This window comes from Mus musculus, chromosome 11, assembly GCF_000001635.26.
Source record: "Mus musculus strain C57BL/6J chromosome 11, GRCm38.p6 C57BL/6J".
NCBI lineage: Eukaryota > Metazoa > Chordata > Mammalia > Rodentia > Muridae > Mus > Mus musculus.
In genome coordinates this window covers 100,673,248-100,687,306 of record NC_000077.6, presented here as the reverse complement: position 1 = coordinate 100,687,306, position 14,059 = coordinate 100,673,248, and the positions used below count along the sequence as shown (strand labels likewise).

The 14,059-nt window shown below is 50.4% G+C and overlaps 1 protein-coding gene and 2 long non-coding RNA genes across 13 annotated transcripts in view; 1 reads left to right on the top strand and 2 right to left on the bottom strand.

The window, feature by feature from the left end:
* The window catches only part of Gm38483, a 24,143-nt gene extending 10,223 nt beyond the window's left edge, over positions 1-13,920 (bottom strand). For all 4 annotated transcript variants that reach the window (XR_389044.4, XR_389046.4, XR_389045.4 and 1 more), the window contains exon 1: positions 13,652-13,920. This is a non-coding gene — a long non-coding RNA (predicted gene, 38483). The remainder of the gene's footprint in view (positions 1-13,651) is intronic.
* Zfp385c (zinc finger protein 385C) overlaps positions 1-14,059 on the top strand; it is a 66,248-nt gene that overhangs the window by 5,160 nt on the left and 47,029 nt on the right. For 5 of the 8 annotated variants that reach the window (XM_030246059.1, XM_030246058.1, XM_030246056.1 and 2 more), the window contains exon 1: positions 13,780-14,053. The exons of the other annotated variants lie outside the window; for them this stretch is intronic. In XM_030246059.1, the coding sequence (XP_030101919.1) occupies positions 13,795-14,053 (259 nt within the window). In that variant the 5' untranslated portion in view covers positions 13,780-13,794. Of the gene's footprint in view, positions 1-13,779; positions 14,054-14,059 lie in introns of those variants that run through there. 8 annotated transcript variants of the gene reach the window in all.
* On the bottom strand, positions 7,204-10,070 carry LOC115487802. The gene is made up of 2 exons (XR_003949773.1): positions 9,167-10,070; positions 7,204-7,838 (listed from the first exon to the last, which is right to left on the bottom strand). It is a non-coding gene; the product is annotated as an uncharacterized LOC115487802 (long non-coding RNA).

The window sequence follows — 14,059 nt, the reverse complement described above, 5'->3', positions numbered from 1 at the left end:
CCATGGAGAGGCCTGGCCAAATCCCAGCTGCCCTACTTCCTGCATGGCCCTCTAGAGCCTAGCATCTCTCCTCCTCCCCACCCTCCTGGCCTCGACTTGCTGATTCCTACGTGACAACAGTTCTGGCCTGTTTTGAGAGTCTGGGGTGGGGGTCGGGGGGGTGGAGGAGCAGGAGAAGATGTGGAAAGCCAGAACCTTTGTGTTTTCTATGGATCCCCAAAGAGGAAAGCATCTTCCAGCTTGTTCTCCTTAGCTGAGCTTGAGCTGGCCATTTAGGGCCACTTGAGAAAAGGACTCTTCCCTGGCCTTGGGACAGCTACTTGTTTCAGAGTGCCTGACAGAGGCAACTTTAGGAAGGAAAGGTTTGTTCAACAGGCCTACAGTCAGAAGGTACAACAGGCCTACAGTCAGAAGGTACAATGAGAGGCCTGGCCAAATGCCAGCTCAGGCCAAATGAGACAGAAACCAGAGGCAGGTAGACACATTGTGTTTGACAGTTGGACACATTGTCTCAGAAGTCAGGAAGCAAAGAGATGAATTCCGGTGTTGGCTTACCTTTTTTCTTTTCTTTCTTCCTCCCCCAACCCCCTCTGAAACAAGGTTTATCCAAGGAACAGAACTAGGCTGGCCTCCAACTCACAGAGATCCGCCTGCCTCTGCTTCCCGACTGCTGGGATTAAAGGCAAGCGCCACCACGCCCTGCACTGATTTTTTTATTTGGTCAGGGACCTTTGCCCATGGAATGGTAGTGCCCACCATTAGGGTACCTCTTTCTATCTCAGCCTAACCTAGAGATCCTCTCAGGAACATGCCTAGAAAATTTGTTTCCATGATGATCCTAAATCCTATCAAACTGGCAAGATGAACCATGTGACCCCCTTTTAGGATCACCACGGGACAATATCTCTGGGACCCCAGGGTCTTCCGGGTGCTTCTTTTGCACAGAACTTGGCTCACCCTAGAACTGTCTGGTTCTGCCCTGTGAGCACCACAGAAGTAAAAGACCTTTGTGCAGGTGATAGGCAAGTGCAGAGATCAAAGCCATTTGCCCAAGGACAGTCTTCCATCAAAGTGCAGCCTTGAACCCAGGTCTCCTTGGACAAAAAGACCCCAGGTGACAGTGGCCTCTGGCATTCTCTTTTTGCAGTTGTTTTGTTTTGGTTAGTTCTTTTTGGTTTTTTTCTGAGGCAGGTTTTCTCTGTGTAACCCTAGTTGTCTAGATGAGGCTGGCCTCAAATTCAGAGATCCATCCATCTGCCCCCACCTCTATCCCCCGGACCCCCGTGCTGGGACTAAAGGTGTGGGCCATTACTGCCTGTCTGGCTTCTAACCTTTCTACTGTCATCTTTGATGCACCTCCTGGAGGACTCTCCACCTAGGACTCCTCCTCCTGAACCTGTGTCTCCATCTGGGAAGGGAGGGTAGGGATATGTAGTGTTCCTGTGACCTGATTCTGAGAGATGATGCCCTAGTTAACAACTTCCTGTGGGGGGGGGGGAAAGGGACTGAAAGCTTTTAGAAAAGCTTTTAACCAGAGGAGTGCTAATTGGGAATCTAACTAGCTCTTGCTTAAGGCTAAGGGCAACTACTCAGGATCTTCAGGTTGAGGTGTATGTCAGGGGTGGAGAAGCCAGAGTGGTAATCACAAGGTTTCCTGGATAGTCTTGCCAGTGGCCAAATGTAGGAGCCAGGAATGAAGAGACAGTCCAGATTGAGGCAGCTGTTGGCCTGTGTGTGTGTGTGTGTGTGTGTGTGTGTGTGTGTGTGTGTGTGTGTGTGATCGTGATCCTTGGGAAGATGGGCCTGGGTGGGGGTGGGGAAGAAAGCCACCCTGGTGTATCTTCTCTCCTGCTGACATGGGCTTCCCTGGAACTTCCCTGGGAACATCCGCCAGGGGTGTACAGGGGATGTGACTATATCCCCCCCCCCCGCCCCATCCCTCTTTTTTCCCAGAGCCCTGGGAATCCCATCCCACTTCCCCATTTCTTGTCACATGGACACTGATTTGCTCAACAGACATTTATTGTGTGCCTACCCTGGGCTCTGCCTTGGGAATTCAAGGGAAAACAGATAAACATAAAGAGAAGCGAGTGGGGGAGGAGGCAGAGAGAGGCAGCTGAGGATGTTGCCGGGTTGGTCTGAGTTCAGTCCTCAGCACCCGATAAACTGGACATGGTACAACACGCACCTGGAATCCCTGAGGAGGTGGAAGCAAAAGCTCGAGCCCGTCTTCTGCTGCTTGTCTTTAAAAATCCAGAAAATGGCCTGGCACTGGTTTGGGAGGCAGAGGCAGGCAGATTTCTGAGTTTGAGGCCAGCCTGGTCTACAAAGTGAGTTCCAGGACAGCCAGGGCTACACAAAGAGACCCTGTCTTGGAAAAAAAAAAAAAAAGTCCAGAAAAATGTCAGAGAGACAGCTCAGCAGGGGAACATTCTTTCCGCTAAGCCCAACAGCCTGAGATCTGTTCCTAGGACCCACATGGTAGAAAGAGAGAACTCAACACTGTAAGCCATCCTTTGACCTCCACAAGAGTGAACACACAGAAAGACACACACGCAGAAACACATATACATGCATCCATATTCTCTATATGTATGTATGCACACACACATGCACACTCTTGTGCATAATTGTTTTTAAAGGAGTCAATACAGGGCTGGAGGGACAGCTCAGCAGTTAAGAGCACTGACTGTTCTTCCTGAGGTCTGAAGTTCAGTCCCAGCACACAGTGCCTTATAACCATGTAATAGGATCCAATGCTTTCTTCTGTTGTATCTGAAAAGAGCAACAGTGTACTCACATACTTAAATAAATAAACCCTTAAAAAGAAAAAGAAGAAGGCAAGACAGAAAACCTATTTTAGAAAGGGCTATGAAGAAGTTTCTCATGGAGAAGATGCCCAGAGCAAGAGGAAGGAGGAGCCCAAAGCTAGGGGGTTCAGGATAGAAAGCCCAGGTCTGGAGAGGGAAGGCTTAATGGGCTCTAGGGACCGAAGGACCCTGGTGTGGTTAGAGCATCTGTCACATGGAAATGAGAGCGGTACAGAAATAGCTTGGGTGAGCACTGACTATTTTAACCCCCAGGATGTTTTGAATACAAACATTTTAAATCAAAACATGCCAGCACTGGGCATTTTCAGGGGGACATTTTCCACTTTGAACTCTAATCACCCAACTTAATTCAACTTCATTCACTTGGTGAGGTTTTCTTCTTCTTCTTCTTCTTCTTCTTCTTCTTCTTCTTCTTCTTCTTCTTCTTCTTCTTCTTCTTCTTCTTCTTCTTCTTCTCCTTCTCCTTCTCCTCCTCCTCCTCCTCCTCCTCCTCCTTCTCCTTCTTCTTTGTTTGGTTGTTTGGCTGGTTTTTTTGTTTGTTTGTTTTTTCTGAGACAGGGTTTCTCTGTGTAGCCCTGGCTGTCCTGGAACTCACTTTGTAGACCAGGCTGTCCTGGAACTCAGAAATCTGCCTGCCTCCGCCTCCCAAGTGCTGGGATCAAAGATCTTCTTTTTTTAATTTTAGATTTTCCTCCCTATGGTACAGTGGGACAAATGTCCATGCTATTCATTCCATTTTAATTTCAACCAAAACTCTTTTTATCAGCATCAGTTCCTCGCGTATGTTGCCACTGGGATTTGATCCGTGCATCAGTCTGGGAGCCGCAGGCTCTGGGTACCAGGCTCTCCGGGTGTTAGCATGACCATCACTAGATGACTATCCAGTCTGGGAAGATTGGCAAGTGAAAATGAGGCCTGTGGTCAAGATTTCATTGATTTGTCGGGTTCAGTCAAGAATGGGTTTTCTCCTTGCCAGTGTCTGGTAATCACACTGTCGCTTCTACCAGGAATATTTTTAGTAGGCAAGTAGTATTTATATCTCAGTTAATCTGTGGGAGGGGCAGGGTGGAGGTGCTGGGAGAAGAAAGAAGGATTTGAAAGAGGACAAGAAGGGCCCAGCCATCCAGCCCAGAGACTGCAGGCTACATGAAGCTATGGATAGCTATGACTGTGACCCAGCACAAAACTGTGAACTTACTTATAAACAAAATGAGATTAGGGGAAAACATTTTTTTTTGTTTTGTTTTGTTTTTGTTTTGCAGAGTTTTGTTTTCTGAGACAGAGTTTTCTTTGTGTAGCCCTGGCTGTCCTGGAACTCACTCTGTAGTCCAGGTTGGTCTTGAGCCTAGAGATCCGCCTGCCTCTGTCTCCGCCTCCCGAGTGCTGGGTGGGATTAAAGGCCTGTGCCACCACCATCTGGCTTGAGGGTTATATTTGTGTGTGTGTGTGTGTGTGTGTGTGTGTGTGTGTGTGTGTGTGTGTGTGTGAGATACTTCTGTATGGGTTTCTGCCATGTGTGAGTGTGTGTGTGTGTGTGTGTGATGCTTCTGTGTGGGTTTCTGCCATGTGTGTGCAGGTGCCTGGAGAGGCCTGAAGAGGACATTGGATCCACTGGAGCTGGAGTTACAGGGGGCTGTGAGCCATTTGATGTGGGTGTTAGAAACCAAACAATGCCACTTCTCCAGCTCCCTTGCTTGCCTGCTTGCTTGCTCGCTTGCTCACTTGCTTTCCTTCTTCCTTCGCCTCCTTTTGTAATTCATTAGCAAGTTTCTTTAGCATAACCTTTGTAAACGACAATGTCGCAATATTGAAAGGCAGGGCTGGCTGGTATCATTATACACCTTCCAGCTAGGGTGAGGATTTTTCTCCCAAAGGCGAGGAACTTTAGAGCTTTTGTCTGTGGCAGGGTCCCACTTTTTACCTTAGGCTAACCTGGCATCACTGAATAGCCCACCTGGGCTTGAACTCACAGCAACCCAACTACCTTGGCCTCCTAAGTGCTTTACTTTTTAAAAACATTTATTTATTTATTTATTTATTTATTTATTTATTTATTTAGCATTGCTGAGGATAGAACCAAGGGTCTTGCTTATGCTAGGATCTACCCCCTAGCTTCCCTCTGTGTGTAGAGAATATTTTGGAGGGGGAAAAGGTGAGAGGGAGAGGCAGAGCCATCTCCCATTCAGCAGGAGGAAGAGGAGGAAGAGGAGGAGGAGGAGGACAGATTTAGTAAGACAGAAGGGGAGGAGCCCATTCCGACCCTCAGGACCCTATCATGGCCTTCCACACCTCCCTTCCTTCTGATATTAAAAACAGCTTAGAAACTAGAGTCTGGCCCCAGGGTTTGGGCAGGGTAGGAACCAAAGCCTGGAGTGTCTGCCCCTGAATGCCTGCTGGGGAGGGGATGCATGACCCCACCCATCCAGAGTCACGAGTCTGGAGCTAGCACTGGCCACAGACCTGGCCCTGAAACAGACTCAGACACAGGGTACTTGTCTTGCTGTGGCTGGGAGCTCAGGGTGTGTGACCTTGGGCAAGGGTATAAAGGGGCCTCTGTCGGTGTGGGGCACGGTGCCCACCTGGACCAGGCCAGGCGCCAGAGGAGTGAGGAAATGGCCTGAGAATACTGGAGGGGAGAAACTTTGAGGTGACACACCTGAGGTTTTGGTGTCCTATGGGCTAAGTCACTTCCTCACCTGTAAGGTGGGGATCTAGACCCTAGCTTCCCTGACCAGCACTGAGTCAGCACTATTTATTGACTGATCAATCGATCGATCGTTAAGTATGCAAAGGCCCACTAAGTGAGTACTATTAGAATTTGTCATTATATTGTACATGGGGAAAATGAGGCTCAGAGACAAGATCTGAACCCATGTCCTATAGCTATATCCTCTTGTTTCCAGAAAACAGAGTGGGCATTCCTTAGGCCAGGTGCCTCGGTGGGTGTGTGGGTCCTCCAGAGCGAGGATGCTTCCCAGACCGTGTGTACCTTGGGGAGTATAACTACACATTGTCCCCGTGCCGAGAGAAGTTAGAGGATGGAATTCGCACTTCTTAGGAGCAATAGAGGCCTAAGGTAGGACAGAGCAGGAATCCAGAGCAATTCAGTCACAGCCCTGCTTTCCTGGGAGGGCCCAGCTGTGGAAGATGCTGTCCCAGACTGAGGCTAAACTACAGTTACATTCTTCCTTCAGCAAGGCTGAGTTATACGCTGAGGGGTGACCAGCTGGGGCCACGTTCTGAGGACAAGCTGACACCCTTCCCTGGAGGCTAATAATGCCCATGGGAACACAAAGCACAGCATGAGAGCCACAGCCCAGGTCTGAAGATGGAGGCCAGCCTAAGAGTGTAGTGAGCAGGTCTTCCTAGGCTGAGATGGCAGCCAGGTAGGGGTAAAGGTGGGAGCTGGGGAGTGGGAGTGAGGTGGGGGAGGGATTGGGTAGCACAGAAAACATTAAGCGATGTCACTGGATGAAGACTCCAGGAGCCAGGCTTTTCCTCCTAGCATCTCTATGTCCAGATGCTCCTTCCAACCTTCTGGGTACAGTTTAAAAAGCAGCCACAGATAGACCTGGTAGCACAGGACTGTAATCCCAGGACTCAGGAGGCTGAGGTAGGAGAATCTTGAGTTTGAGACCCTGAGCTACACGTTCAGATTCTGTCTCAAAACCAAACCAAACCCAAACCAAAATAGAGCATTTGGGCATGGACTTGAGGGGGTGGGGTGTGGATCAGAAACGCACAGTCATCCTTGATTAAGTAGTGAGTTCAAAGTTAACTTGGCCACGGGGAACCCTTTCTCAAAAAAGGAAAGGAGAGTGGCCGGCTGCTCTTCCAGAGGTCCTGAGTTCAAATCCCAGAACCCTCTGACCTCCTCTGTGGAGGCAAACAAACTCACACAGGCATAGATACATACTCATAAATAAAAAGCAAAGTTGTCTTAGTCATCATTCTATTGGTGTGAAGAGACACCGTGACCATAGCAACTGTTGTAAAGGAAAGAACCTCACTAGGGCTTGCTTGCAGTTTCAGGGACTTAGCACACGGTGGGGAGCATGCATGGCAGCAGAAATGTTAGGTCAGCCCTGGGTGCTGGAGAAGTAGCTGAGAGCTACATCTTACATGCCTAGATTCACAGGCAGAGAGAGACAGAAGGGAAGAGACTGGACCTGGCAGGGGCTTTTGAAACTTCCAAGAGCCCTACCCACCTACCACTACTCACAACTGCCCCTCTACCCCTACACACTCCATCAAGGCCACACCCCCTAATCCTTCTGATCCTATCAAATAGTGCCGCTCCTAGGTAACAAACTATCCAAAGGTTATGAGCCTATGAGGGCCATTCTTACTCAAACCACCACACAAAGAAATCTTAAAACAAACAAACAAATAAAAATTTTTATTCCAAGTCCCTGAATCTGAGGCCCTGGGGTGGGAGCTGAGAGAGGACTCTGCCAAACTCTGCAGAAAATACTTCCAAGACCAGTTATGTCTTTGGACGGCTGCTGGGCACAAAATTCTACCCCTTAACTGCACATCAGAATTACTTGGGCAGAAGTTCTAACCTCTCAGGTCGCAGCACCAGCCAAGCCCATCAGAGCCCACAAGGGGCTTGGGCAGTAGAAGTCTTCAACGCTGGTGGTGGTTCTGGTTTTTGGTTTAGGTAAATAAGCAGAGTCAGGGACCTCTCCAGTGGGCCTGTCCTGCTTGCCTATCAGATCTGGGCTGGGACTTATATTACCTCTCAGTTGTTCCAGGAATCCCATGAGGTGTGTTTGACCAAGCGTAGAAGTGAGCCATTGCTTCACAGCCAGACTGTGTTCTGGGCCCTCACAGTCTATAGCTGAGGCCTTTGGGTAGCTCGGCTAGGGGAAGCATCTGGGAATTGAACAGGGCAGACAGGGGCCCAGAATATAATGATGCACTCTGTATCAGAAGGGTGTTTCTCAGAACTGTGATGGTATATTCTTTCTGTTCCTGGCAGAGGCAGTTCAAGGCCAGCTAGCACTAGAAAGAGAAAGAGTGACAGAGACAGAGGACTCTTAGTGGTCTATACCAGTGGAGGGTGCCTGGATGTGGTCAGCTATTCCCTGGTTGACAAGATGGGTGCCCTGGCCACCCCATACTACTGGCTTTGGCCAATTGGCTCGGAGAGCTGGGCTTCCTCCAATCCCCAGGGTCACCCTCAGTTCCCCTTCTTCTGGACAGGATAGGTTGTGTCTCACACCAAGGACCAACTGTGGGTTCCTGGGAGGACCCTGCTGGACCAACTCATTAAATAAAAGGTTCAGGAAATGAAGGGTGGGGTCAGGAGCCACAAGATCTTAATTTCCGTAGTGTTGGCCCTGGCTTATAGTCAGGGCTCTTGTGGGCATCTTCTGAATGCCTCTCTTGAAGTAAGAAGGAAGGGAGCCAAGGTTGTCCCAGGGGGACCCCTAACTCTTGCTCTTCACTTTCCCTTCCAGGCAGTAATTCCCATGAAGTAAGTCCTCCCAGAAGCTGACTACTCTCTAGACCGCAGTTAGGGTGCCACTTATGCTGGGGAGGGGCTGCCCCTGCTCTTAGTTACCCGAACTCTCCAGCCTCCTTTTAGGTGTTAGCCTCTATACAACCCAGACTCAGCAAAGCTGAGTGAGGAGGCCGGAATAATTTCCATTGCTTTGATTTTAACCGAAAGGAGGAATCGGGAAAAGATTCTGCTCCAGGAAAGAGTGCAGTTAGGCTGGCAGCTTTGGGGTGCAAGATGGTGGACAAGTGGGGGACCGGATGGAATGGGCACCCACAGCTTGGGAGAGGGTATCCTGAGGTTTTTTTTTCTTTTTCTCCCCAAGCTTGTTTGTCTTCCTACGACTTTTGAGCCTTTGGTTTCTAAAACACAGCAGTGAGGAAGTTCTTTCTGAGGTCTAATCATGGTCTGCTGTAATTAATGTTTTTGTCCTTCTCCTGGACAGGACTTTATAGTTTGGAGTTGTTATCCCCATTGATGAGAAGGGAGATGTTCCAACCTCATGGCTAATAAGTGACCAAGCTGTAACACAAATGTATCTGCCTGACTCAGTCACACCTGTCCTCATGCGAATCCCTCAAAATTACACCCAGAGACACACAAGTGGCCCTCCCCCATCTCACCAACTCCAAAGCGCTTAGCGCTAAAGAGATCATACTACCCATCCCCCTGCCTCTATCCCTGCTGAAGTGTATATGCAGCTCCTGTGGCCAAGGAGCAGGAGAGGGGGTTGGTAGAGTTGGGGAGTCAGGGTGTCAGCTGCTGTGCTCCTTCGTGGGCAAAGCCTTTGAACGTATAATGTGATAATCTCTGCCCGATTGCTGCTCACCAAGGGCCTCCCTGGGTTCATCCAAGAATCCATTAGGGACCTCACAGGAGGAGCGAGTTCAGTGTCTATGCTGGGCTCTCTGCCTCCTTGCCCCGATGCATGTTGGGAAGGATCTGCTTGTTCTTTAGCTGCAAGACACAATTACCAGACACTGCTAGAAATGAGTCAGGCTTCCCGCTTTGAAACTTGGATGGGGTGGGGTGGGGGCTGGGCTGCTCACCTATACAGAGCTATAGAATATTCCTGATCAGTACTGCTGGCTCGCTTGGTCAGGAGGCTGATGGGAGAGCCTAGAAACAGCCCCACCAGGGCCTCAGAGGCCCTTCTACTCCCCCATCCCAATGCCCCGGCTGGGAAACTGAGGCCAGCTGTTGTCCCCAAGGCATTCCTGCTCAGAAGCCACCCAATTAGCACCCTGTCTGACTCTGTGTTCCCAGCGCCTGTCTCATTATTTAGGGATTTATGATTGTCCCGGTCACTGTGAAGGACAACTGTCCGGGTTTCCATGAGGGGAGCCCGGCCAGCACTGAGCCCAGCAATGGCAGGAGGTGGTGCCATCCTGCTTCGGGCTGGATGGGGATTTGATTTCAGGGGGATTTGCGGCTGGTGGGGAGCCGCCCTGGCCACATAGTGGCTCAGAGCTATTTTAGGAGGAGGTGGGTGGAGGAGGGGCTGTGACTCTGTCCCTACAGTAGGAGCATAAAGATCCCAGGATGGATAGGGTGGGATGCTGACCCATGATTGGGGTTCCCTTTTACCTTTCTGGGACCCATGGACCCAGAACTAAGACAGTTCAATTGGTCCCTGTGTAGGTAATGGGTAATACTGAGGAAGAGCTGGGTCGGGGTGAGGTTCCCAGCCTGATCCCTATGGCACGGGGGCCTTGCTCCCACAAGTTCTTACTGCTGGTATACTGGATAATTATTAAAAACAGTTCTGTATATAACTGGGTTTTGTTTTGTTTTGTTTTTGTTTTTGTTTTGTTTGTTTGGTTGGTTTTTCGAAAGAGGGTTTCTCTGGGTTTAGTTGTCCTGAAACTCACTCTGTAGACCAGGCTGGCCTCAAACTCAGAAGCTCAGAAGTCCACCTGCCTCTGCCTCCCAAGTGCTGGGATTAAAGGCGTGCACCACCACTGCCCAGAAAGTATATATATGTATGTATATATATATGTATATCCAAAATTACATTTATCGAGGGGCTAGAGATATAGTTGAGTTGGTAGAGTGCCTGCCAAGCATACACAAGCCCTGGGTTTCATCTTCAACAGGAATAAAACTGGGCATGGAGGCGCATGCCTGTAATCCCAGCACTAGGGACGGAGAGGCAGGAAGATCAGAAATTCAAAGTCATCTTCTTGCTATAAAGTGACCTTAGGGCCAGGCTGGGCTGCATGAAACCCTGACTCAAAAGGACGGAAAACAGGAAATTACATGTACTGAGCTCTCAGAGAAGGTCACTGGTGAGGGACAAGGGGATGGGCATAAAGCTTGGCTCTCCAGCTCCCGTGTTCTCCCGGATCCAAGTGGGTCATGGTATAAGCCCCTCCAGCATCAGCATCCTCATCTTCATGCCTAGTGAATGGTGCCCATGCTGTTAGCCAGGCATCTGTTTTGTCTGGGACTCTGCGAAGATGATCTCACAACACCTAACACTGGTGTTTTACAAGCTCAGAGAGGGGAGGTAACCTGCCCAGGCTCGGCCAGCCAGAGCTCCAGGTCTGGCCTGTTTTTGCCAAGCTCACTGTGAGCCATTTTGTTCACTCTGTGAGTCTATCGATGTGTGCTGACCAGTGCCTGGGGGGTCCTGCCCAGAGAGGAAGAGGAGGCGATGGGATGAGACTGGCAGGAGTGAGTTCCAGGATGGGCAAACTGGAGACTTGATGGCTTTATTTAGATCATGGGTCATTTTCTCTGGCTGGAGAGGAACAAGAGCTAGGGGACTGGATCCCTCGCCGGGCGAAGAGAAGACGGGCAGGGGAGGGCGAGTACCAAGCTGGTACCGCAGTCACAGAGGGATGCTTTCTCCTTACCCTACCCTTTTGGTTTGGTTTGGTTTTTTCAAGACAGGGTTTCTCTGTGTAGCCCTGTCTGTCCTGGAACTCACTCTGTAGATCAGGCTGGCCTCGAACCCAGAAATCCGCCTGCCTCGGCCTCCCAAGTGCTGGGATTAAAGGCGTGCACCACCACCGCCCAGCTACCCTCCTACCCTTTTTGTTTGGTTTTGCTTTTGCTGTTTAAGACAGGATGTCACAATGTAGTCCAGGCTAGACTAAAACTGTTTCTGTAGCCTAGGCTGGCCTCAGACACATGATCCTCCCTCCTCAGCCTCTGGAGTGAAGGCTCTCAGACATTTCCCCATGATCCCTGATCCCGTCACACTTTATAGGGAAAAACTCAAAAGTCACCCAGCACATTGGAATAGGCTCTTAGAAGCATGGTTGGCATGGTGGGGGAAAAAATAGCCAAGACTCTGGAGCCAGCCAGATGGGTTCAGATCTCAGCTCCATTTCTCTTTTGCTGTGTGACATGGAACAGGTAAGTTAACCTCTCAGATCCCCGTCCATCCAAATCAGCAGTGTGAGAGTCTCGCTGATCTTTTGGAAATCCTCAGAGTCGATGGGTTGCTAAAGCTCTGGGAAGGGTCTGGAAGACAAGGCCAGACTCAGAGGGCAAATGTTTGTCAATGCGCAGAGTTGCTTTTAGGGAAGTGTTTTATCCCTGAGTATCTAGGTGAAGTCACGTCTTTGTGATGGCCCAGAGCCAGCACCTGTGACCTGCTGAGTGATGCTGGAGGCCCAGCAGACAGGAGGGCCAGCAGCATACACATATGGCCTATCCAGAGAGTTCACGTGGACTGTGCCATAGTTTGGTAGTAGAGCGCTTACCAAGCATGCATGAGGCTGTGGGTTTGATTCCAAGCACACCAAAAATAAAGAAGAGGAAGTCATTTACTGTGGATGAGACCAGGGGCTGAACTAATAACTCACAGCTATATCCCATGGAAGCAGGTCCAGGGTTTCACAGGCCCTTGGCTCTTTCTAGATGGCAGAAGAGTTGAGTACAGGGTTGAGCTAGAAGGATGTGTTCCCCATTCTCTTCTGAAAGGGAAAAGCTCAAGTCAGCGGGAGGAGATGAAACTGGGATACCGGGTCAGATACTAGGCAGGACATAAAGTTTCAGAACTACCTTGGTTGGGAAGAAAGGCTCAGTAACAGGGAGGCAGCGTGGGGTTTCAGAAGCCAAAGAGTGATAGGTTCAGTGAGTTCTGGCTGGGGTAGGGGGAGGAGGAGGAGGGAGAGGAGAAGGAGGAGGGAGAGGAGGACCACACCAAGGGTAGCGTAAGGAGAGATATGGTTTCCAGCCGGAATAAGAGATCTCTTTGGAAGAGGCTGTAGCCAGATCTCTATGTAAAGCAGAGTGGCTTATTCCATGTCAGGTGGAAGAGATGGAGGACCAGTATGTGGACATCACAGGAAAATGACTGTCTCCCCCAGAGATGAGCTAGCCAGCAGTGGGATGGGGGCATTCAATGGGGGCGTGGGGGTCTCTGCCATAGGCATGTTAAAGTTTAGGATGGAGGGAAGGTAACTGGTTAGAGATAGTGTAAAAGTGATAGGGTGACCTCTAAGGTCCCTTCCAAGTCTGAGCAACTGCATTCTCCACTGACTGACATGGGGTGTGGACTGTGGGACAGCAGTATGCCTGGGTCTGGAGGGAGGATGTGTGCCCTCTGGGGTGTTGTGTATCCAGTGTGGATCATGGCTGCTGTCTCTCGCCTGGATTTACTTTTTAAAAGACTGCCAAACTGCCCTATTGAGATGTAATCCACGTTCCGTACCATCAGCCTGTCTAAGGAGTATGAACTTCAAAATGGTCATGAATCTGTCCGCCCACAGCTCTCTGTGGAGAATCTCCCAAGTATTCATCAAGCCTTGTGTGGGTGTCTCGGGTACCTGGGAAATACAGGCTCTGCCTCCATGGGGGAGACAGGTAAGTGTGCAACCAGAAGGGCAATCACCTGGGAGATACAAGAGATGGCTGAGACAGAACAGAAAAGAGCCAGAGAACGGAGTCGGGGGAGGTGACATCTGAGCTGAGGAGGCCAGCAACAAGTAGATACATCTGTGAAGGTCAAAGGAATGTTCCAGGATGATGAACACCAAGGGCAAAGGCCCTGGGGTAGGAGTCATTTGGTAGCTTGGAAGGCTGGAGCCTGGTTAGCAGTCCCGTGCCTTGTCCGGTGAGCCAGGCAACCCCAGGGTTCTGTGATACTTTCTCTTTAGGTGGCCTGTTCACTTAGGGTTCACCTCGGGTCAAGAAGGGGTTGGGCAGCATGCAAAAGCCCTGTGACCCTTTTCTAGGGCTTTCTTTTTGATTCTCTGATGCCTAGTGACATGGGTACCATCAGGCCATGACACCAGCCCCTACCTCTGCAAATCCCTCTCTGGCTGGTTGCTCCCCAACAGCCTCCCCTCCTTCCCCTCACCTCTGGACCGTCCTAGGCCAGGCTGAAGTTTGGTGCTCACTTCCTGAGTTACTTTGGACCGGGATCTTTTCTGATCTGTGAAGCAGGGACTCAGCCAGTCCGGGCAAAGTGGATGTCTCCTGGCATCTAAGAGTGTGCCTTGAATGGCAGTCTCTGCCGCTTCCCAAAACAAAAGGTCCGGGAGGAGGCTGGGCCCACTGCGACGGCCTAGCTCTTTAGGCAGGGGAAGGAGTCCCTCTCTGGCTCTCCAGAGCGGGGCTGGAGAGGCTCCTGGCAGCTACTCGGGCGCAGGCCGAGCAGGGGCGGGCTCGGAGGAGGCGCGGGACAGGAACCGGCCAGCTGCAGCAGCAATTACAATCGCCCTGGTGCCGCTCAGCGGGGTGCGTCCTTGGCCCTGTTCAGGTAGGC